Genomic DNA, 24795 nt, shown 5'->3' with positions numbered 1-24795 from the left:
GAGCACAAATATGGGTCTCTTGCAGGTGGTTGGCCAGGTAGCTGTTTTCCAAATTTCTTGGCATAGATGAGTGAGTACCTCCAGACTTACATGTTTGTTGAAACATCTCAGTTGGTATTCTGTCAGTTCCTGGAGCCTTGTTTTTTGCCAGTGCCTTCAATAGAGCTTGGACTTCTTCCTTCAATACCATTGGTTCTTGATTGATCTGTATGCTACCTCTTGAAATGGTTGAAAGTCAACCAATTCTTTTCAGTATAGTGATTCTGTGTATTCTTTCCATCTTCTTTTGATGATTCCTGCATCATTCAATATTTTTCCCATAGAATCCTTCAATATTGCAACTTGAGGGTTGAATTTTTTCTTCAGCTGTTTTGACTTGAGAAATGTCAAGTATATTCTTCCCTTTTGGTTTTCTAACTCCAGGTCTTTATATATTTCTTTATAATATTTTACTTTGTCTTCTTGAGTTGCCCTTCAAAATCTTCTGTTCAGCTCTTTTACTTCATCATTACTTCCGTTAGCTTTAGCTACTGTTCGAGAGTAAGTTTCAGAGTCTCTTCTGACATCCATTTTGGTCTTTTTTTTCTTTTCTGTCTTTTTAATGACCTTTTGCTTTCTTTGTGTATTATGTCCTTGATATCATTCCCACAGCTCATCTGGTCTTTGGTCATTAGTGTTCAATGTGTCAAATCTATTCTTGAGATAGTCTCTAAATTCAAGTGGGATATACTTAGGTGAGATTTGTTTGTTCCATTATTTCACCTCTGCATATTATTTCCAATGCAATATGTACATAATTATGCATATTCTACAACAATGTGGACATTTCTTCTGTTATTGGACACTTAGGGTAGCCTCAATTTTCATTATTACAAATTATGCAACAACTGTCATCCACATACCTGTCTCTTTATACACATGTTCAGAGTTTAAGACTGACCTAACTTAATAATAGGGTAATAGAGTATGGTCAACTTTAACTTTATCAGACATTGTCAAATTACTCTTTAAAGTATTTATATAATTTTACACTAATAATTACAACAAATAAGAATTCCTATTGTTCTATATCTTTTCTAACATTGAATATTTTCAGACATTTAAAAAATGTTATTATTCGGATGGATATGAAATAATATCTCTCACTTTTGGTTTTAGATTGCATTTCCTTGATAATTTTTGAGGTTGGGCATGTCTCATTAATTTACTGGCTATTCATATTTCCCCTTTTGCGAATTTTTTTGTTCACTTATTTGTTTATTTTTCTATTGGCAGTGCACTTAGAGAATTCTTATTCATTCTAAAGATCCAAATCATGTTTGTGCTAAAGAATATGACATATATAATTTGGCAACAACTCTAACAATAACCAAAAGATGAGTGTATGGTCATATATGTAGGTGTGTAGGCATATATGTGTATGGGTAGCTGCAGGTAAGTACATGTGTGCACAGATAGAAGTATCTATATGTATGTGTATGTACAGGTATGTGTGTGCACACATAGAGGACACAGTCACAGATACTTGCCAGGCATAACCAAACACCTTGAGAGAATGGTTTTCTGGGTTTGAAGCTTAGGTCCTTAGTCTCAATTGACAACTTAGTCAACCAGCACTACAAAGTTCACGTTCTGCGTCCTAGTAAGGTGAGTAGTATTTGGGGTCTTAAAATTTTGCAGGTGGCCATCTAAGATACAGCTGTTGGTCTCTACTCGTTAGGAGCAAAAGAGAAAAAAGGAAACCAGAGTCTCAGAGAAGGAACTAGTCTACAGGGCTAACAGCCTACAGAAACCACAGCCTCATCTACCCTGAGACCAGAAGAACTAAATGGTGTCTGGCTACCACTACTGACCATTCTGATCAGGGCCACAATAGATGGACCTGATGGAATGTGATAAAAACTTGGAACAGAATTCAAATTCTTAAAAAGTCCAGACTTACTGGACCAGTTGAGACTGAAGGATCCCCTAAGACTATCACCCTGAGATACTCTTTAAACCTTGGACCAAAGCTATCCCTGAGGTCACCTTTTAGCAAAAGAACAGGTTGGCACACAAAATAAAGGATATTATGCATGAGTATGGGGCTCCATTAAAAAAACATCTATATGAGACCAAAAGGTCAAAAATTACTCTAACACAAAGATAAGAAGACAAGGGGGAGGGGCAGAGAAACCAGTGTACGGGAAACGGAACAACCACAATGCAATTAATGAGAATGCTGACACATCACGAAAAATATAACTAACGTCACTGAACAACTTGTGTAGAAATTGTCAAATGGAAATCTAATTTGCTGTGTAAATATTCACCAAAAACAATAAAATATTATTAAGGAGAAAAAAAAGATCCAAGTCAAATTCTTTATACTGTTATCCTTGGCCCTCATACAAGGCAGTCGGTCATTTCCTCCTTGGGGCACCATAGCATTTTGCACATAATTGCATCATATATACTTTTTTCAGCTGCTTCCCTCCCTTATCTTCCTTACATGCCTTACAATTTGACCCTTCATAGTCAGGGAAATATGGTATTTATCTTTGAGTCCTCAGGGTTGAGTACATGAAAGATGCTCAGTAAAGATCTCCAGGATATACTGAAAGGTGACTTGATGAATAAATGGAATTAAATGAATGAAAGAACCATAGAAATAAGAGTATTTTAAAACTTCCTGATAAAATATTCTAGAGAAATGGTTTAAACTCTTTGACCATTTTAACTAACAAATTATTTCTTTATCATATTACAATTAAATGCATTTACCATCAAAGATCTAAGCACGTGATCAGCGTTAGTGCAATGGGCTGTTTTTTTTGGCTTTTTTTTTTTTTTGCCAAAACTAAATAAGGTTGATATTTTGATTAGTCTGTGGGAACAAGGTTATTTAAAATACTGCAATTCACTCACAAATGGAAAAATCTATCTTCTCAGACCTTTGAGAAACTAGGCAAGACAACTGGTGTTAGGTCAGGAATGCTGAGACATGAAATGTGGCAAATACTCAGACTATATTAAAATATCTTGGGGGACTATTTTAAGTTTAAATGGCTTTCAAATTTATAAGAATTGATTTTTTTATTGACTGGGAGCTATTTGACCAATGTTTCATCTTGATCGATCCCTTCTAGCCACCATAAAAAGTAGCTTTTTTACCCTGTTCCTTAAAAATTTATTAAAAGAAAATATTTTAAATCCCCATTAGCAAGAAATCTGACCACAGATTGCTTTTTCACAATTTAACCAGCAGAATGGAATTGATGTTTCTTTAGATTTTTTCATTTTGAGAGAAGTTCTTTTAAAATATTCTCCAACAAAACATATTTATTAAAAATATTTTTTGACCAAATTGCCAATTGAGGCATAAAAGAGACATGCTCTGAATCCCATTTTTAAAAGTTCATAACTAATATGAATTATGAAAAATATTCTATCATTAGAAGTGCTTACATTTTGATCAAAACAACCAATTTTGGGGCCCAGCTTTTGAAAAAAGACTTTTAGCAGGAAATAGTTCTGAGTTTAGCATTACATTATAACCAAGAGCCAAGGACTATGGGCGAGCATTGCAAATCAAAGTCCTTATGGAAAACTAGGCCAATGAACTGTAATAGATGTTCCCCATTCAAAAGGTGTATTTTTTTATTCAAAAGGTGTATCTCTGATGGAATTACAATTACTTTTTTAGTCAAATATATTGAGTCAATATAACCTGTCCCCTTAGGAAATAGGATTAAGTTCTAATAATCTGAAGCTAGAAAAAAATAGTTGCGCTCTAAATGGAGTTTGAAAGTAAACTGTTTCCAAAGTAAGAATAACCAAAAATGACTTGTAAACTTTTTGTGATGCATAGGTGTACAAAAAGTACAGCTTCTTTGAAGATCTAGAAATATTTTGATGTGACTCGCCTAAAAATAAATTTCAAGAACTTAGGAAATTTACTTGGCACTTTGCTCAAAAGATCTTTGGAGGATTAAATGTCTGTTCTCACTAGGAAGGGAGTTTTCCCAAACCATTATAACCACTTTCAAACTCGTTCCATCAAGCTTAATGGCAGGAGAATCTTTATCTTTCTTTCCTTTAATCAAGGTGTGATCAATAGGGTTGTGTGTCAACTTGGCTGGGTTATGATTCTGAGTGGTTTGGCAGTTACATTAACGAGGCAGGACTCAACCTATAAGATTAGGTTGTGTACGGAGTCAACCTCTTTTCAGATATAAAAGAAAGAAGTGAGCAGAAAGACAGGGGGGCCTCATATCACCAAGAAACAAGAGGCAGGTGAATAGCGCATCCTTTGGACCCGGGATCCCTGTGCTGAGAAGCTCCTTAACCAGGAAAGATTGATGACAAGGACCTTCCCCCCAGAGCCAACAGAGGGAGAAAGCCTTCCCCTGAAGCTGGCACCCTGAATTCGGACTTCTAGCCTCCTAGACTGTGAGAGAATAAATTTTTCTTTGTTAAAGCCATCCACTCATGGCATTTCTATTATAGCAGCACTAGTTAACCAAGACATAAGGATATCAGAAGGGTGTTCCTGATTTTCAGCCTGGGCCACCTCCACACTAATTTGCTTTGTCTCTTTCAGTAGCTCAAGTTATTGTGCTGGCTGGTGATCCCTCAGTCACTCAAGCTCTTCTCAGAGCTAAATCATTTCTAATTCCTTTTATTTTTCCTTTTATTATAAAGACAAAATACTTTTGTTGCTCCAATTTAATGATGATTTAAATACATTTTAACAAGTGACAAAAAAAAAAAAAGTGTTGTAGACAGGGATCCAAAATCATCATCTCTTGCCAAATAGTCCATTTTAGCTAGCTGGATACCACTGCTGCATGGTGAGCAGGGCAGAGTCTGGGGAGACAATCAGATCCTTTTGAGGTCCAATACAGTAACTTACTAGCCCTACAGCTTTGAGAAGTTTACTTAAATTCTCTAAGTATCAAATTCCTCACAGAGCTGTGACTATGGTATTCAGCTCGGTATCTGTTATAATGGAGTACTACTGGATCTAGCAGGGCTGTGACTGTGTTGCCTAGTCTCCAAAAGGTGACAAGTTTAAAACCAACTCGCTTCCTTTCCAGCAAAAGGCGCTTTATTTCTTTTCCACAGAGGTAGAATTGATAAAGCTTATACTACCCTAAGAAGCCCTGGTGGTGCAGCGATTAAGAGCTCAGGCTGCCAGCGAAAATGTAGGCAGTTCGAATCCACCAGCCACTCCTTGGAAACCTTACGGGGTAGTTCTACTCTGTCCTATAGGGTCACTCTGAGTCAGAATCCACTCAATGGCAATGGAAGACTTTTAATTATCATAGTACCAATTGTCATACAATAGACTCCTTTATCTTTATAGTTCCATGAACAAAGATTTGTCTCAAGAGGCTATGGGGAAAAAATTGGATATTTTCGAGACCTACGGTTCACATTCATTCAATCAGTGAACATTTCCCATTTATCAGGATATTACTATACTGCCTCAAAGAGTTCAAAGTAAAGAAAGAAACCAACAAGTGTGCATAATTAAATATGATACGGTAAGTGCTTTAAAATAAGTATGCATGTGGTAGACAACAGGAGCCCTGGTGGCACAGTGATTAAAAGCTTGGCTGCTAACCAAAAGGTTGGCAGTCCCAGTCCACCAGCTGCTCCTTGAAACTTTATGGGACTGTTCTCCACTGTCCTACCCCGTCTTTGTGAGTCAGAATCAACACGAAAAAAGCAACAGTTTTGGGTTTGGCGGAGGGTGGGTTACATGGTAGACAATAGCCTAAGAAGGACCAATTAACATAGATTCGAATACTGGATACTTCTCCATTGCTAAAGAAAATGGGAACACACTTGCCTGTTGTATTAATCTCAACAAAGCAATATCTCTACTACAGGCCATGTGCAAAATTAGCAGTCTGGTTTTTGCTAAATTTTTGAGACATGAAGAGATCTCAAAATACTCTTACCCAAGGACATATGTTTAAACAGATTGAAGTTTACCAACTTATGCTTTAAAAAATTAAACTGGCAACTTAGAATAAATTGATTTGACAACTGACAGACTATCTCACATTTTTCCCTTTCTTTTTTTATACCACAGTTTTTACTATTGTCTTCAAAATGCCTGTTCTTTATCTTCCTTCCTCTAACAACCCCCCAAAAAACACATTTTTTACCCTATAACTTCTCATTTAAGTAATCCTATAATTTTTATATACTATTTATAGAACTACGGCTGCTAACCAAAGTGTCGGCTGTTCAAATCCACGAGGCACTTCTTGGAAACCCTACGGGGCAGTTCTGCTCTACCCTATAGGGTTGTTACGAGTCCCAGTTGACTAGACAGCAATGGGTTTGGTTTTAATTTTATAGAGTTTCCCTAGAATTCCTCTTTCAAACACAAACATATTTATGAATTAAAAGTATCTTGAAAATAGCAGATAGCAATGCTATTAGTCAGTAAAATAGTACCTACCTCTAGCCTTGATATTATCTTAAGGAATACTTACGAGGAAGGGAAGAGAGAGTTTAAAATTACTGCCAAGGAAAAAATTCAGACTTTCATGGAAAATAAATTAACCACTTTTGAGACAGTAAAGATGCCTGTTATTTGATTTCATGTAAATATTCCTTCCTTAATCTTTCCTTCCTTGAGTACAATTATATAGTAATAATAATTCATTTTCTTTGCATATTAATGTGTCCAGTTTAATTTTCATTTTTCACCTGTTGCCATCAGATTCGGAACATAAGAAGAAAAATTATTCAATAAGACAGAGAAAGAGAGATCTTTAAACTTCTCTGCATACGACAGCAATACACACATCAAGACTAAAGAAATGTCCATATCAAAATTACTTCCACTATAGACAGCTCAATATTGTTGAACATATTCTAATAAAATCCATGAGCAGTCACAAATACAAAATGATTTGATCACTTTATTCATGTTTATAGCCATTTGTTTTTCATCCTCATGTCAATGATGATTATTGGCAGGACACTAAGCCAAAGACCCTGGAGCCAACGCATTAAAATACGATGTTTACATTTATCTCTTCCTGTCGAGCCTTAGTTAAGACCATAAGCTAAAAATTCTTCCCTTCTAAATGTTCAGAGGGGAAAAAAGCCATAGACTGTGGAATATGCTGTAAATTTAAGTTTTGATGCAGACAATAAATTATAGAACAGGAGAATCAGAGTCCTCGTGCTCCAGCCAACAAAATGTACTCTTTTGAAAATGATAGGCTTTAATTAGGGTGATTAAAGCTGATTAAAGCTGAAACCAATCCAGCGATTTAATGATAGGTTAATTAATGTTTGGAGAATTGAATATTGGTATCAGACCCATTGCAATGGATGTCTAAATTCAATTCGGAGAAAACCTTGCTTTTAAAAACAGTATTATTTTAAAAAGTAACTCTGATTCTCTGTTAATTATACTATATGCTATAGAAAAATCCACCTTGGATTTATTTAATCTGGTTGGAGCAGAGAATTAATTGTTGAATTATCTAAGACTTGCATTATATATCTTTGTTCTATCTTCCTACATTCCAAAGGGATAGACCCTAAGAGAGTGTTATAATGAAGCACCATCCTACCCCTTAATTGTGGTGCTCTGCATGATATTAAAAAGACCTCAGAAAAGCTTCTGTGTTTTAAAATATTCCAAAACGTTGATCCTTCCCAAATTAGTTGAGTTTCCGGAGATTACAGTCCTAATTTTTTCATTCAATTCAAAAATAAGTCCTTTTGATTTCAATGACATAGGATGATTTTTATTGTATAAACAGATGGGTAAAAATGACTAAGTTGCCAGATTTATTTTTAAAAAGCTACAACACTGAAAGGAGCAGCATAATATCATTCAAAAAATATTACTGAAAAATAGATATAAAATCTTGGGATAATACTTTTCTTATTTAAAAATTCTTACAAAGCAAAGTTTGTCATTGAGAAACATACAACATGGGAAAGGTGGCAAAAAATACACACAATTATACAAGAAGCTAACGCAGGAACAAGCAAATATGTCATGTCTTGTGACCTTTGACTAATTCAAATATTTTAGCCCAGAAACAATTTATCTTGGCCAAGAGACAATTGCCTACACTAGCACTTACACAATAATCCCCCCCCCAGATAACATTATCTTAAATTAGATATTATGATATTTACATTTTGTTGTTGTACCAAAAATAAAAAATAGTAGTTTTCCTACAAAGCATGTTGTATTCAAAATTAAAAATGCAAAATGTCTCCCTTGTGAACTTGAATTAGGTTAAACATACATTGATACCACCAGATATATTTATGAAATGTACTTGTGATAAAATTGGTAATTAAACTAATGATTCTCCATTTGTGAGGATTAACTAATAGACTATAATCTCTATAATCCAGTCAATTAGAAGAGGAAAGAGCTGTTGAACAGGCATTCTCAAACTAATACTAACATCCAGCTTTATCTCACAGAGCCTTTCATGAAGGATTAACAGTTACTTTTCAAAACACAAAATTAATATAGTATTAGACAGTTCAAGAAGAAGGCACCGAGGGAAGCAGTGAGTGTTTATGGAGATGGAAACTTGATAACGAATATGGGTGGTAACTGTACATGATTAATGTAATTGATATCATTCAATTGCATACCTAAAAAACGTCAAATTGACAAATGTCTTATATATATTTTTACAACAACAACAATAATAATAATAAGACAAAGACTGCATCTAGGTTAGGTGAGATGAGCATGATGGGAGGACACCATGACATAGCAGGGCCCTAATTTTCCCTTTGCCTGGCTGCTCAAGGGAGAGTCTCCCATTTTTGTGAAGGCAGATACTTGTGACCAGACTTCAGAACTGTCTGTCTGGAATGGGCAGAGCATAGTATGGGAGCACTTCTATTCTCACTCAAAATGATGACCCTAGATGATAGGACCAGGGCAACTGGAAAAAGTGTCACTTCTCACAACCTCCTGAATCTTCCTGAAATCAGTGTTTTAGGCCCATCTGTTCTTTTTGTTTTTTGTTTTTTTAGTTCTTTAAAAAGGATCCCAGGTGGTACAGTGGTTAAAGCACTCTGCTAACTGAAAGGTCACCAGTTTGAACCCACCAGCCCTGCTCCACAGGCGAAAGATCTGGCAGTCAACTTCCATAAAGATTTACAGCCTTAGAGACCCTGTGGGGCAGTGTGCTCTGTCCTGTAGGGTCGCTAAGAGTTAGAATCGACTCAACGGCAGTAGGTTTGGTTTTTTGGCATTTAAAGAGCTATAAAAGGTAGAACTTCAGAAGAAGAAGCTAGAGAAAAAAAAACTGCAGATTTCCCTGCAGCCTAGTGATCTCCAGAACATTCAGATTTCAGATAGTGCATACATCCTGGATTTAGCTGTGGGGATCATATCATATAAGAGATTTGTCCATTCAATGTTAACCTACGTACTTAGAACCCTGGTGGCGCAGTAGTTAAGAGCTTGGCTACTAACCAAAAAGTCAGCAGTTTCAATCTACCAGCTGCTCCTTGGAAACCCTAGAAGACAGTTCTACTCTGTCCTCTAGGGTCACTTTGAGTCAGAATGGACTTGATGGTCATAGGTACAGTTCAGGTGTGCTACGTAGCATTTCCCACTAACAATTTCTACTTTGAAGACAAGAGTCCACACAAAGGTTTTATTCCCCCAGATCATGCTAAAAGAACAAGAATGAAGGTTTCAAACCAGTGATAAAAATAACACCTAGTTGACAAATATTATTTTGAAAATGATAGTAACAGTATTTCACTCACTGTAATTACATGGAAAAAAAATTAGCTTGATGTACTGAGATAGATTGCCTAAATAAATCATCATAAAAATAATATATTAAACAAATATTTTCATATATTTGGTAATTCCACTTCAACTGTGATATGATCCTCCATTTGGACTGCATTTGAGCATACGTATTGTGTTTATTAAACAAGAGGCCTTAATTTAATTTACCTAGTGGAGTAACATCCTGTAATTTTATCATTAATTATACTTAGTAGCAAATAAAAAATGTCCTGGCATCACGTGAAAGCAGCTGGGTCGTTGGGAGTGATCTCAATCCTTCCTCCCATTCAAAGAGGTAGAATCAGTGCCTGGCAAGAACGGAAGAAAGATTTAGCCCTTGATGAGATCTAAGGGGCTAAGTTGGATATTCAGCTAATATGTTTCTACCTGGTGGAAGACACTATTAATCACCAAGTCTTGACCAGTCAATTACCAAACCATCAATTTTTCACAGTGTTATCTCATTCCATCTCTACTTTTTGGTCAATATGAGGAAAGGTAGAAGCTCTTGAATATAATAACAATTTACCAAAAAAAAGAAAACCAAACAAACCCATTGCCATCGAGTCAATTCCAACTCATAGCAACACTATAGAACAGAGTAGACTGCCCCATACAGGTTCCAAGGCTATAACATTTATGGAAGTAGACTGCCACATCTTTCTCCCTCGTGGAGCAGCTGGTAGTTTCAAACTGCCAACCTTTCAGTTAGCAGCCAACCGCTTAAGAACTGCACCACCAGGGCTCCTTAATAACCATTTAGTAATTCCAAACACAAGGATCTATCTAACTCTGAACCATGCTTCCCAGGGCTGCTTAGCAGTGGCCTGGGCATCGTTGACATTCAGCCTAGGTTCACATTCAGCCTCTGGCGATAAAGTCAATGGCATTTCTGATTCTATTGACCAAGATGCTTTCATCATGTCCTTCTAAACTAAAAGTAGAATTCTATTTTAGTAAAGGCAAACTTTAAAACAGAAATCATTCCAACAGAAATTTTAGAAACATAGAAAAAGATGACATTAAAAACATAAAATTCACTATGCTTTTGTGCCAACACTGACCTTCTGTTCCAAAAGCAATATGTTTGTAGGGATTGCTGCAAAAGCCTTGTAGCTTGACTTGGTCTTGTATTGCTAGAATGAGTAACCAGAAAGCAAGAGTGGAGATGAAAAGGACAAAGATACGATATAATTTTAGACTAGTTCTACCAAGTTAATGGCATGTTATCAAATGAAGAAAAAAAAACCCTTATGCTTGAAAAACTTACTTCTGACAGAAAAAAATTAGCTTACCAAGTTAATATTTTATTAGAATGAGAAGCAAAGGAATACTACAGTAAAATATCAGCCTAGGGATCATAGGCAATTACATGCTACCCAATTTCAGAACTTAAAAACATACATTTCTACAAAGTTATATATAAATTTCTCATTAGCAGCATTTCCTCCTAGGAGTACTATTCTATAAATGTAGAATTTTTTACTTGATCCTCAAAGTGGTTCTTTTTTATAGGGCCATAATTAACAAATGATATGCCAACAAACTTAATTGAACTCTTGATATATACTCTTGCATCAGTCATAAAAACACAGGTCAGAATGCACAGAATTTAGCAGCCTTTTTTTAAAAAAACAATCAGCAATGTAGTCAATAATTTAAATATAATTAATATCAGCAATCTAACTCCTTAATGGAAAAACTAGCAGGCCAAGCTCTTAATCTCAAATTCGTTTTCTTAAACCTCACTATAGTTTCCTATACTTTCTAATACATTGGTGTTAATGAGGATCACAGAGGCATAACAAATGATAAAACTTCTCCAGTTTTAAGTAAAACTCAGAGTAATATAGTTCAGGTTTGTGGAGTATTTGCGGAGGGAAGTGAATACACGGAAGTTGTAGAAATCAGGATAATATGCACAATCAGAACCTCAATTTTGATATTGCTCTGGGTCCCAAGCTGCTTAACTAAGTTCAAGGCTCTCATCACTTCAAAAGTCTGTGTCTCAGGCAGCTTCCCCAGGGGCCCTGAGCCAGCAGGAAATCAACTCAGAGCTCCAGGCTGTCTTAGCGCCCTGGAAGGCAGACCAGAAGGTCTGCAGAAGAAGACAGGGTAATCAAATAAAATGAAACCTTGAGGTTATGGATGTATTTGAAGTCACCTTCATTAAACTGGTGTGAGAAAGCTAAGAGACTGGCACATCTGATTTCTTTAGGAAGAAGTTGAAGTAGACAAATTAAAATGCCAGACCCAGAGGAAGGGAGTCAATGTTCATCTAAAAGCAGAACACTGACCCTTTTTACTTTTTTCTGTTTATTATGTTAAATGTAATGAAAAGAAATTAGCAACTTGAGGCCTGATACCAACAGGTGATATACAGGTGATATAGGATGCCACCTAGTCAGATAATTCCAGAACCCAACACACTCAATCACACACATGCTAACTTAAACATATTCATACACACAAATATATACATATATTGACATGCACATACACTCACTTACAAATTCACACACATTCATACTCACACACTCACTGATACACACATGTTCACTTATATACACTAACACTCCCACATATATGTATTCACATGCACACACACTCACAAATTCATACACACACATACTTCACATTACACATACATTCATACATAAACACTCAGCAAAACATATACAAGGAGAAGCTCAGAAGCTGCATCCCCCCCACCCCAAGGAATGAACTTTGAATGACTATTTATCTTTCACATTCTCTCCCCCAAATCCCAACCAACCAGCTCTCATCTGCCACAGGAAGAAGTGACGTGGCCTTTGGCAAATCTCTCTACACTCCTGCGTCCCACACTTCCATCTCCTACAAGAGGGGTGATGGCTGGAGGATGTCTCAAGTCCCTTCAAGCCCTACGTCTCTACATTGACTCTGAACTCCTACAGTCTTCAGACAACTTGAATAAGGATTGAGAATGAAATTTCATCTTTCTGGGGAATAGAGGTTGACATTTATTACTAATCAAATCACATACACTGCCTGATTTAATTTTATAGAAGGTCATTGTGAGTCGGAATCAACTCGACAGCACTGCATTCTAGGTATAACCAAAGAGTCAGTAGGAAACGGAGACATGGTGAGGTTAAATGACTTGTCCAAGACCATGCATCCCATAAAAAGCAGAAATAGGTTTAGATCCCAGACCTGCTTGGATGCAATACTCATGCTTTCTCTCTAGGAAGAATTTTCCTCCCTCAGAATATACCAATGTACTCCTAATGCAGAATAAAATATACCACTAATATTCCATGATGGTTTTTGAATATTTAATTGTAATAAAAGATGTAATAATAATAACAACAATATCTAACAATCGCTCTGTACCAGGTACTATTCTAAAAGGTTTATATATATTATTTCATTTAATTGTCACAACAAACCTATGAGGTAGATATTATATTATATCTATTTATACATGGAAACTGAGGTATAGAGGCGTTAAATAACTTACCCACGGTCACTCAGCTAATAAATCACCCCTGAGCTTTAGACACAGGCACTCTAGCTCAACAATTGTACACTTATCTACCATACATCCCTGCCTCTCATTTCAGAATCTGTATCATTTATAATGTTTGTCCTCCCATTCTCACCCTTAAAGAATCTAGTTGGAGAGGCCTGTAAAGAGAGATTTCTTGTTATTGGAAACATAATGTCACAGAATCTTAGAACCAAAAGTGATACTGGAGGCCATCTGGTTCCACCTGCTCATCCAAGACATGAATCCCTCTGTTCATCTGTTCAGTCGCCACATGAACAGTTTCCTACCCCCCAAGGCAACACATTCAGATCTAATTGTTAGACTTGGCACAAAACTCTCCCTTCTATTGAGCCAAAATATGCCTCCCACTAAATTCCTTCATTGGTCTTACTTCTCACTTAGAAGCATGGCACCTGGTAAGAGTGCTCTTCAACATAGTAATTGTACTGCTGCCTTTACAACTCCCTCCTTACTGAAGAATTCCACTATCCTCATCAATCTCCTCTGTCAATATTACTCTAAATTTGGAAAAAAGTACATAACCCTCCAGATGTTTAATACAGAGTAAAATATAATTGTCACCTCCATGATACTGATGCTAAACACAATTAATGCAATGAAAATAATAATTAAGATTGTCTCCTTGGTTTTTGAGGAGTGTTTAGAATATACATGAGGTTGGGGTCAGAGTCATCTCATATTGCTGGATTACACTGAGCATGTTATCATCTAAACTGCCTAATTCTTTTTTTTTTTTTAACATTTGTTGAAATTAAACTCTATCCTGTACTTATGCTTTTATTTTCTAGACCCAAAAGTTAGAATTTAGATATTATCTCTATTCAATTTCATCTTATTAGAGTTGATTTGTCATTGTAGACCACAAAGGTTAGGAATTTTATGTAATTTCATGAGCCATTTTGTTAGACATGACATTTTCATCACATTCAAATCATACGGCAAGTGTAGTGAGCTCTTGCCACTGAATTATTTCAGCCAGCTGAACATCAATCCATCCTGAAAATCTATTTGGATATGGCAGTTCAGCTAATTGATTCATTCAACAAATATTTATTGACTATCTACTATATTACATGCAGTGCTGTAGGTACTGGAGATTGAGCAGTAAATAAAATATTCAAAGCCTCTACTGTCTAGAGCTCACATCCTGATGAATGGAGATAAACTATAAACAAATAAGTGAGCAAAAGAAATGTCATATGGAGATAAATAATATACATAAAACCAAAATAGGGTGTTGGGATAGAGAGTGACCGTGGGGATGCTTTGTATTGGGTGATCAGGGAGCAATGGTAAATTCACAGAAATATCTCACCATGTCTCTCCTATCTCTCCTTCTTGTTCATGATGTCATGAAAGATACCACAGAAGCTGGAACTTGGAAGGCATCCAATAAATGTCTCTTGATTCAACAAAATCTCTGATTTCCAGTTACAACTGTTTTTATAAAAATTTACAAACTAAGAATATAGGCTACAACTATTGGAATTTACCATAATACTTTTTTGGGAAAATTGGAACACAAGGCTCTCTCATTTTTTTTATAATCCTCTTATTTACCATCATTTACAATAGTTTTGCAATAGAAATAGAAATGTCATCTGTTTTGTGACAAAATTTATCTAGACCAGGAGAAATGAACTCACTTAGAGTAACTAGATATTCTTTCTAGTTCATCGATCTCAACCTTTCAGCTCCTCTAAAACATATGCACTTTTTTTTTTTCAGTCTGAGAATCATTCTTGTTGCCATAAAAGATACTTTTTGGGTCCGTTATCTTTCCTCTGGCTCTCTTAACCATATGTACTGTCTTAACAATATATACTTAATCCAAGTAATGGAGTTCTTGAGTAGAGTTTGGAGCATATTTCTTCTTCAGCACTCCAGGGCTTCTGGGTAATGAGCCAAATGCATTGGTTTCTCTCTTTTGTTTAAAATTATAAATCCTCCAGTCAAGGAAATGTTAGCTAACTTGAATAACAACCTGTAGTATTACAGGCTAGAATAACTATCAGCTAATCAATCATAGGTGGTAGAGCCAGGGTTAAATTAATTAGTAAGTGAGGTACCCACGGGCTTAATTGTGCTTACCTACTAATTAGAAGTTGTGTACTACAGATTAGTAAGTAAGCACAATTAAGCCCATGGGTACCTTGCTTATTGGGTAATCCACCCCTGGGAAGAACTGACCTGCCTGATCCTGAATGGGCAAAAAGGTACTGATACCTGTTGTATCTCTTTACCTTGTAATCTTTCCTTTCAATCAACATTCAATAAAATATTCATTAACTATCTAGTACCAGAATGATAAAATGAAAAGTATAGGCTTAGACAAGTAAACAGTATCTTTGAACATAAGTTATTTTAACAAGAGCTAGTAGTGCTGATAAAAAAAAAAAAAAATACCACAACATAAATTCTGTGTGTGCACGTAAGGATGGTAAGGACATATACTGCCCCTTCAGAAAATATCGTAAAATACCATAAATTCACCCATGGAGTTGTATTTAGGTTTCCAATATGTTTTGCCTTCACTTATAAAATAATTTAAATTTTTCTCCTAGTAAATGATCATGGCATACCTCTATCCTACCCCATGTCTTGTTGCTGATACCTAAAATTCCACCATATCCAAAAACCAAACCCATTGCGTCGAGTCAATTCCGACTCTCCAGTAATTATGACTCATAAGGTGTTAAAGCGAACCATTAGGTGCATTGACAATAGGGACATTGGGACTTGTGGTTACACTCTAGGTGCAGATGAATGTATGAATTTCAGATTACACAAACAATATGAGGAGAAGGCCCTGGTGGCAAGCCTCTGTATGATCATGGCCAACTCCTAGTAGCATTCATGAACAGGAATGACAGCATCACTCTAAAGGGATGCTTCCTGCTCATCAGTGATCATGTCTGCACTGCGCGAGTTAGAATCTCCGTGACAGCAGGTCACATAGAGAAATGTACTGACTGTTGCCAGTAAGTTTCCAGTGTGATGTATTTGGAAATGTTTAACACCTTAAAGGAATGAGGGTTTTACAAGTAAAATACCAGTTACAAAGTCTCATGAAATATCACAAAGCTCCCAACTAATTCCCTAAACAAGCTATGTGTTCAAATATCTTTAAGGCCAGGGCACACATGCTACTGGAGCTTCTTATAGTTGGAAGAGATCTTCAGTGAGCTACACACTATATGAGGTTTTGAAGTGACAGTCGCCCCAAGCTCCCATATGAAACATCATGACAACTCATTAGGAGAAAAATTCAGTGGGTGTTTATAAACGAAGGCAAAATATATTGGGAAGGAACCTAAATACAACTCCATGGGTGGGTTTCATGATATCAGTCTTTCTCAAGGGAAAAAAATGTCTCAGACCACACAGATGTTGAGCAAAGAGAAGTCTGAGCAACATTCAGTGGCCCATCCTAAGGCCGTGATTATAATGCAAATAATATTTTAAAACTACACCTGAAATTAAAATACCTTATCAGTTGCATAATACTGGTGCAAAGAGATTCAGAACCTTAAGATTCTACTGTGAAAAAGAAACATCAAACATGCTTTATATGTGGATTTAGCTCAAAATATTCTAGCTGTGCCATTTTATTTTAATATCAAAGGACAGTAGGGCCCCGACTTTGAACTAATATCATTCAAATATTCTTGTTTTAATTAGATGGCCATCTATGTTCTAACACTCCTTTCCTTCCAGGATCTGGGACTGGGTGAAAAAAAAAAAAGGAAGCTGATCTAAATCTGAAACTCTGACTTCAAAGACAGCCCTGTGCTCAGATTAGCACCACAGTAGAAGGAGCAAGACAAGAAACAACCCATGAAAGCATACAAATCTTTTGATACCACAAAGCTTTTGTCTATTTCCATCTATAATTCTATAAAATAATCTTACCAATTTAAACAAAACTAGTCAAATGTCAAAAGAAACTGGGATAAGATTTATCTATCCCAGGATCAATTTTAATGACTTTTTTATGTTCAAGTTACAATTTCTGCAAATAATAGCCTGTAATTAGAAAAAAGAAAAAAAAAATTGGTAGGCTGACTTCTACCTAGAGAGATAACAGCAAGAAGCAAGGAGGAAATAAGTATGACAAAAAACAGCATGTCTCAGAAAGCAAGTGTTTTTGCATAAGTTATAAATTATTCAAATTTTTTCTGGGAAATTTTTACCCATGATAAGCTTTTTTTTCTGTTCAAAAGAATACAGCAATACTTTTTTTACAGGCATGTAAATTATATCCATTCCTCCTATTTTCATGTTTGTCAAATTCCTTGTGAATTTCTCTAAGCTTGAATTTTCTTGACTTGGAAATAAAAAAATAAAACAGAAAAAGAAGCCAAGGCTGAAAGTTTTCGTATGTTGGGAGCAGTCAGAGGTCTAGGGAAGAACAGAACTTAAATAAACAGGCCTTTATTTTATCAAAAGCCCCCCTGGGCTCACTCTTTTCCCCCTCTCTTACTGTTTCCAAAACATGAACAAAACAGAGTGAACAATAAATAGAAACACCTTGAAGAAGCTTCAGAAGTAAAATTACTTTACACACAAGTAATACATAATTTAAGTGTCAGGCAGCATGGGTTAAGAAATTATTATTAATAAACTCAGGAAATGATAATGTTTAGATCCCAAAAAAAAATGAAATATTAGCCAGGGTTTTTAATATACCACAAATGAATTCATGCACATATATACATAAAAGGTAATAACCAAATTATTTTACCTCAAATAAATAGAAATTCCTTATTTAAAATCATAGAAAGCTAGATTTTATCCGATTCATTTGCTTTGAAAGTTTCAAAAGCAAGAGTTTACTAATCTCTAAAAATACAACAGCTTTTAAAATGACCCAAATATGTAAACTGAGAATTCTGACTTCTATTCCATAATAATGAGGATTTCCTCCATGAGAAGTATTAAATCAGGCTAAACTGTGAATCTGAGTTATTGCTTTGAAGCAATAAAAATCATAGTAATAAAGAACATGGTTTCAAAAACCAGCAGACAATATAAACATTAGCTCGGCCAGTACCAGATATGTCACCTGGGCAACTTACTCGCTGAACTTCAGTTTCTTGGTGTATAAGATAGGAAAATAATATCACTAACATCATATGGTTTTAAAAATTAACTGACAATATATTTTAATTAATTTTTTTACTGTTTCATATAACTACTAGTATAGTTTTTGACTCACAGAAAGCATTTATATTAACTATTATTATCACTAAGGAGTCCTGGTTGCACAGTGGTTAGCACTTAGCTGCTAACCAAAAGCTCAGTAGTTTGAACCCACCATCCACTCCATGGGATAAAGCCTTGGAAACCCTATGGGCAGTTCTAATCTGTCCTGTAGGGTCACCATGAGTTGGAATTGACTCGAATACATTTTGTTTTATTATTATTGTTATCATTACTATGATTGCTATCTAATTATGAGAACAATCTTGTTATGTCTCCACATATAGTCTTCTGGGATCAGATTCTGTATATTTGGTCAGGTTTTTGTGTTTGTTTCTGTTTTCCATTTCTGAAATGCCAACTCACTTTTTCTTCTTCATTAAGCTAAAACCTAAACATTCTCAAGAGGAATGACATTTACAGCAACTTCCTTCACTAACCTGTTCCCATAATAATGTTCCTGCTATATTAAACTCACTCAGCAATTTTCTTGCATATAATTTACATTATGTTTGTGTTGTCTTATTCTTTTCTAGCTGTACTATAGATTTAATAACTCTACATTACTTGTGTGTATATATACTGTAAATGTGTGTGTGTATGTACATATATATATTTATATTCCTGCTGAATACAAGTTAAAAATTTTTTAGGACAAAGAATTCTCTCTTCCATGTTTTTTTTAAAAAAGAACAACACACCAAGAAAGCCAGTGGTAGGCATCCAATAGGTTTTTAACACATGCTCTTTAAGTTGAATTGTATTGCAACATAAGATCACTTCATCTCTTCAATCTTTTCATCATCCAAAAAGTGACAGAGTTAAATTAGATTCCATGGTACTTCTAAGCTCTAAAACTTTATTATTGTAATGCACTAAATTGAAAATTTCTACCCCTTCCTAATACAGGCAATTTCATACTTTGTGTTACGTATATAACAACTCCCAAATCCTAGGTACATATTATTCACATTTTGAATTATTTGAGAAAAGCTCGGAAGTTGTCATGCCTCAGAGTAGGGCTGTTTTCCACCAGGGAAGCTGGGCTCTGGTGTTACTCTTTCAAATGTTTCCTTTCCCATACTAAAATGAATGCTGTGTTCACATCCTTGCTCAATGGGTTGCTTCAGGGCATTTAAAAGCTACCATTTCTCCTTTTTCAATATTATTTCCTTATGCCCAGCTTGTCCACCCTTTCTCTACTTCATAATTACTAAATATTTAGTGTTTATAGAAATTCTTACGTAACAAGGGAAATGTCTATTCCTGTTGCCCTATATGCATATAACTAAATCCATCTTGATGTAGTTTGTGCCAGGGAAGCAATAAAGAAATAAACCTGGTAGAAAAGGAAGAAAAATAATAATTATAAATGAATGTGGGCAGAGGAAGCAGAAAGCTTTCAATCTGACTGGACAATAATATGGACCTAGACCTAAGATAGTATTCCATTTTAAACTAATCCTGCCTTCTGTTCTGTCATTACAGGATATCTTGATGGATGATAGGGCCCATGTTATTCAGTAATCAGAACTGTATCATATCCCCAAATATCAACTAACTGCTTCTAATTCTCTCATTGGCAGTCAACGGTATAATTCAAATTATGCCTAAAAAAAAAAAAATGCCCTTGCAATCATAGATATAAGAAGTTATCTTAAGAGGAGGATTTGCAAGACCAAAGGGTTTTATTGACACATTTATAATTTTAGACAGATTATAATAGAATTCACCTCTACATTCAAATATACCAAGTACTAGCTCCCCCCTTGAGTATTCTATACTCCTTGTAGGAGTAAAACGAATACATAAGTATTAATTTTCCCTCTGGGAAAAAAAGATTCTTCCATATAATAAAATAAGCATGCACCATGCAATGTGACAAAAAAAAAAAAATACCTTGGGTTTCTTATTTTCTGGGTCTGCTGACATGGACAATGCACAAGGTGAAATCAGTTCCTTGGTTCTTGTTAAAGAGATGGGAGGTGGTGAGGTTGAAACAAATAACCTGCGGTCGGATATTGCGCTTTCAGACTTCTCAGGTCTTGAAGGCAAGGTTCTACTGCCGCAATTTGGGTGCAGTGCTGAGGGACTGAGCTGGTGTGGCTGGGTGGGCAGATTAGCACGAGGGAGAGAGGAGGATCCCAAGTTGGGAAGAGAGGATGAACTGGCACTTGAGATAGGGGATGAAGGAGTAGCTGAAGGATTCTGTGCCTGGCCAGACAGCGGTGGTGATGCTCTCTTGGATCTGTTTATCAGGTTTGAAAGAGCTGGGGAAGGTTGGAAACCTTTCTCTGGAGAGGAGAGCGTGGCTCTTTGGTTAGTAGGAGAAGCTATGGAAGATGCTGCAGAGGAGGCTGAAGTGGAAGGGTATGTGTAAAGTCTCCTGGGCTTTTCTGGACCCCTGAGGTCAGCATCCTGTTTACTCTTCAAAGGAGAAAGAGGAGAAGAGCTAGGTGGGACAGGTGGAAGCCCGGCAGAACTCAACGTATTGGTTTGTAGCAGGGAAAGTGTTGCGTTGCTCTTCAAAGAACTGGGTGATGGTGTTTTCTCCACGTTGGAAGAAACAAGGCTGCTACTAGCATGTTTTGTAGGAGAAAGGGAGGGTGCCAGAGTAGACTTGGTGAAAATGGGTAAATGAAAGGATTGCTGGGTAAATTCAGAAACCTGGTGTTCCCCTTGATCTGGGGACCCTGCTCTTAGGGAGCAACTTGAGAGAGATTTCTTAGGCACGGATGAGGTTTGCTTTACTTTTTGATCAAGTGTAAGTGTAGAAGAGGCCAGGGAGTTGAGAGAGAAGGTGGGGCAGGATGCAGGGGAAAATGGTCTTTGGTGAGAGGGGTTTGACTTGAGAATAGCAGTGAGGAGGGAAAGCCGAGATGGCACTGGGGACTTCCCCTCTGACTTTGAGAGATTTCCACTAGATGACATTTGGCTACAGATAGTAGAAGAAGAGCCATGGAAAGAGGAGGTAAATGCTTTTGGGCTTGGAGAGAGTGAATGTGTGACAATACGAACTGGTATGTACAAGGCTGAATCTGGCTTCAGAGAAGCACCGGAGGATGGTGAAGGAGAAGAGGTTCTCGGGCTTTCTCTGGGACTAAGAACATGGGAGGTTAACGTCGTTGTCTTCTTCAGAACTTCAGGTGTCAGTCCAGGTTTTTGATTTGCTGCACTTGGACCAGATAAATTAGAGCCTGGTAGCTGAGTAGAAGGGGGAAACTGTAACGTCGAAGAGTTGCCCTTTGATGCCAAAGAGGATGAAGAGTGATCAGTAGTTTGAAAATAAGTAGCTGTTTCTTCCACAAAGACCCCACTGCCATCCAGCCTCCTACTGTGGAACTCCTCTAGGACAGAGGTGCTGCCGAGGTTAACTGGGTCAGGCTGTGTTTTCTGATTAGTTGGAGAAACAAAGGAGAAAGCAGGTGGTTTACAGGCAAGCTGCTCAGAGGTAGTGGGAGAAGAAGTTAACTAGAGGAAAGAGAAATAGACAGATTGAAATAGAGCATTACTTGTGAAACTATCAAAATATTCCTGTCACTTATGTGTTCAAGCAAACAGTCCTTCTATTATCATAAATAAGAGGAGATAGCTAAGCCTCCATAAAAATGAAGGAGATTCTGTTTGGCTAATGGAAGATTGTTCTGAATTTGAAATAAAACATAAATAGTGAAGCATTATATCTTGTAACTCATTAACTCCTCAGAATAAAAACTAATATAAAATTGTATTGCACGTTTCTGTATAAAAAATAATTCACTGACAAGATCTAAAATATTTCTCTTAATTTGGATTCCTGTGACTTGAAAAGATTTAAACCACCCTCAGTATAAATTTCAAAAATTTACCTTGGTATATAAATTTCCTTCCACTGAAAGAATATAAACCATATTACAATGATGATAGCTACAATCTTTTAAAGATTTAACACACTTCAAGTGTTTAAAATTCTAAAAACTCAGGCTACTTCCATGTATTGCAAACTTAAAAAAAAAAAAATTCCCAGAATTCAAAAGATGCAACACCCAATATCAATATAGAATTATAAATTGAGACTGAAAGAAAAAAAAGAAAGAAGGAGTTTTAGCTTATTAAAAATATGGTCCTTAATTGTTTGCCAATGAGCGCTGGTGGCACAGTCATTAAACACTAGGCTGCTAACTGAAAATTCAGCAGTATGAACCCACCAGCTGATCCATGAGAGAAAGATGTGGCAGTTAGCTTCCATAAAGATTTACAGCTTTGGAAACCCTATGGGGCAGTTCTGCTCTGTCCTATAGGATCACTGTTAAGTCAGAATTCACTGGACAGCAGTTGGTTTTTGGGTCTGGGTTAATTATTTGCCAGAATGAACATTTAACAGATGACTTGTGGTATTCTGGAAGTATATCAAAAGAAGCCAGAGTGCTTTACAAATGTAATCTGCTCATCCCAGGAAATCCTACACTAAATAAAGAGAAAAGAAAGAAACAATGCATCATCTTACAAGAGAGGCTAGGTAGTGCCATGAAATAACAGTGTGCTTTATTGTGCTATTTTAAAAATCATTCAGTACTTTGTAAGTACTGAAACCATAAATGATTCTAAAGCCAAATCTTTTAAATAGTAGCTTTCCTTCAAAATTATTGATCTGATTGCATCATACTATGAGAAAGGAAAAACACAAGTGTCTAATAGTTGCCAGTTGCCCTCAAGTTGATTCTGACTCATGGCAACCCCATGTATGCAGAATAGAACTGTTTCATAGGGTTTTCAAGGCTGTGAACTTTCAGAAACAGATCACCAGTCCTGTCTTCTGAGGCACCTGTAGGCATTCAATGTGCCAACCTTTCAGTTAGCAGTCCAGTGCTTAACCATCTGTCTAATAAGAATTTAGGGAATTTGCAAGGGAAAATGAAGAAAACCAAAGACACAAGGGAAAGATTAGACCAAAGGACTAACGAACCACAACTAGTACATCCTCCACCAAACTGAGTCCTGTACAACTAGATGGTGCCCAGCTACCACCACTGACTGCTTCTACAGGGATCACAACAGAGGGTCATGTACAGAGCTGTAGAAAAATGTAGAACAAAATCCTAACACACAAAAAAAGACCAAACTTAATGGTCTGACAGAGACTGGAGAAACCCCGAGAGTATGACCCCCAGACATTCTTTTAACTCAGTACTGAAGTCACTCCTGATGTTTACCCTTCAATCAAAGATTAGATCCAAGCCAAACCAAACCCATTGCCATGGAGTCGATTCCGACTCATAGCTACCCTATAGGACAGAGTAGAACTGCCCCATAGAGTTTCCAAGGAATGGCTGGTGGATTTGAACTGCTGACTCTTGATTAGTAGCCAAGCTCTTAATCACTGTGCCACCAGGGCTCCAAAGATTAGACAGGCCCATAAAAAAGCAAAAAACAAAATTTAGGAAATATCAGTCATTCAAAATATTATTTAATATTTATTAAGTGCCATATATATATATATATATATACGTGTGCATACTACACATATATACATTATGCTTTAGTCACAAAGGAGGAGAATGTATAAGAAAATAATGATTAAATTTAGCAAAAGTTTGGTTTACAACCACAGTAAAAAAGATTTCTTGATGTTGCTTTATAAGAATGTTGACATCAGGCCTACTGCACAGGTTTTCATACTGTAGAATTTCGAGCTCTAAAAATATTTAAAACTGATCAATTCAAACAACTCACCCCAAACTTCTAAGTTTCTGGGCAAACATACACAAAATATTGCTTTCTTTTATATGTAAATTCATGTGTGTATTTGCAACACAGAGTTCTTGTGACATAAATAATATTTGATTGAATACATTGCCCTAACCCAGAATATTCAAAAATCAGAGATAATTGAAAATCAAGCAGAATTCAATCAAACTGAGAATGAAAACTTAACAATTCCCTCACACAAGTTTTACTTAGAAACAACTCTGCTTAGCCAGTGATTACATAGCTGATTCATGTGCTGAGAGAATATACTTAAAGAACTACTAGCTGGGCAGCCAAATGTTTCTACACTACAGAACGACAGTATTTTATTCAGAGTTATGTAATCATCTGTAGTCAAATTAACATTTAATCTTTAAGAAATCATTCTCCCAGGTTTAATGCTACATTCAAGACACTTTTTTTTTTCATACTCAAAATGAAAGGTCTTCACTAATTGCTTCCTATGATTGGTCTTTCCTCAGAGAAACAACAGACACATTTCAAGACTATAGGA

The 24795-nt window shown here is 36.2% G+C and overlaps 1 protein-coding gene across 7 annotated transcripts in view; it reads right to left on the bottom strand.

The window, feature by feature from the left end:
• Positions 1-24795, bottom strand: part of MLIP (muscular LMNA interacting protein) — a 332606-nt gene that overhangs the window by 100172 nt on the left and 207639 nt on the right. For all 7 annotated transcript variants that reach the window (XM_049894527.1, XM_049894535.1, XM_049894533.1 and 4 more), the window contains 2 exons: positions 20454-22025; positions 10864-10935 (listed from right to left, as the gene is read on the bottom strand). In XM_049894527.1, coding sequence (XP_049750484.1) covers positions 10864-10935; positions 20454-22025 — 1644 coding nt within the window. The remainder of the gene's footprint in view (positions 1-10863; positions 10936-20453; positions 22026-24795) is intronic.

The sequence above is a fragment of the Elephas maximus genome, chromosome 1 (assembly GCF_024166365.1).
Source record: "Elephas maximus indicus isolate mEleMax1 chromosome 1, mEleMax1 primary haplotype, whole genome shotgun sequence".
Lineage (NCBI taxonomy): Eukaryota > Metazoa > Chordata > Mammalia > Proboscidea > Elephantidae > Elephas > Elephas maximus.
The sequence above is the reverse complement of the archived record's forward strand: the minus strand, read 5'-3'. Positions and strand labels throughout refer to the sequence as shown.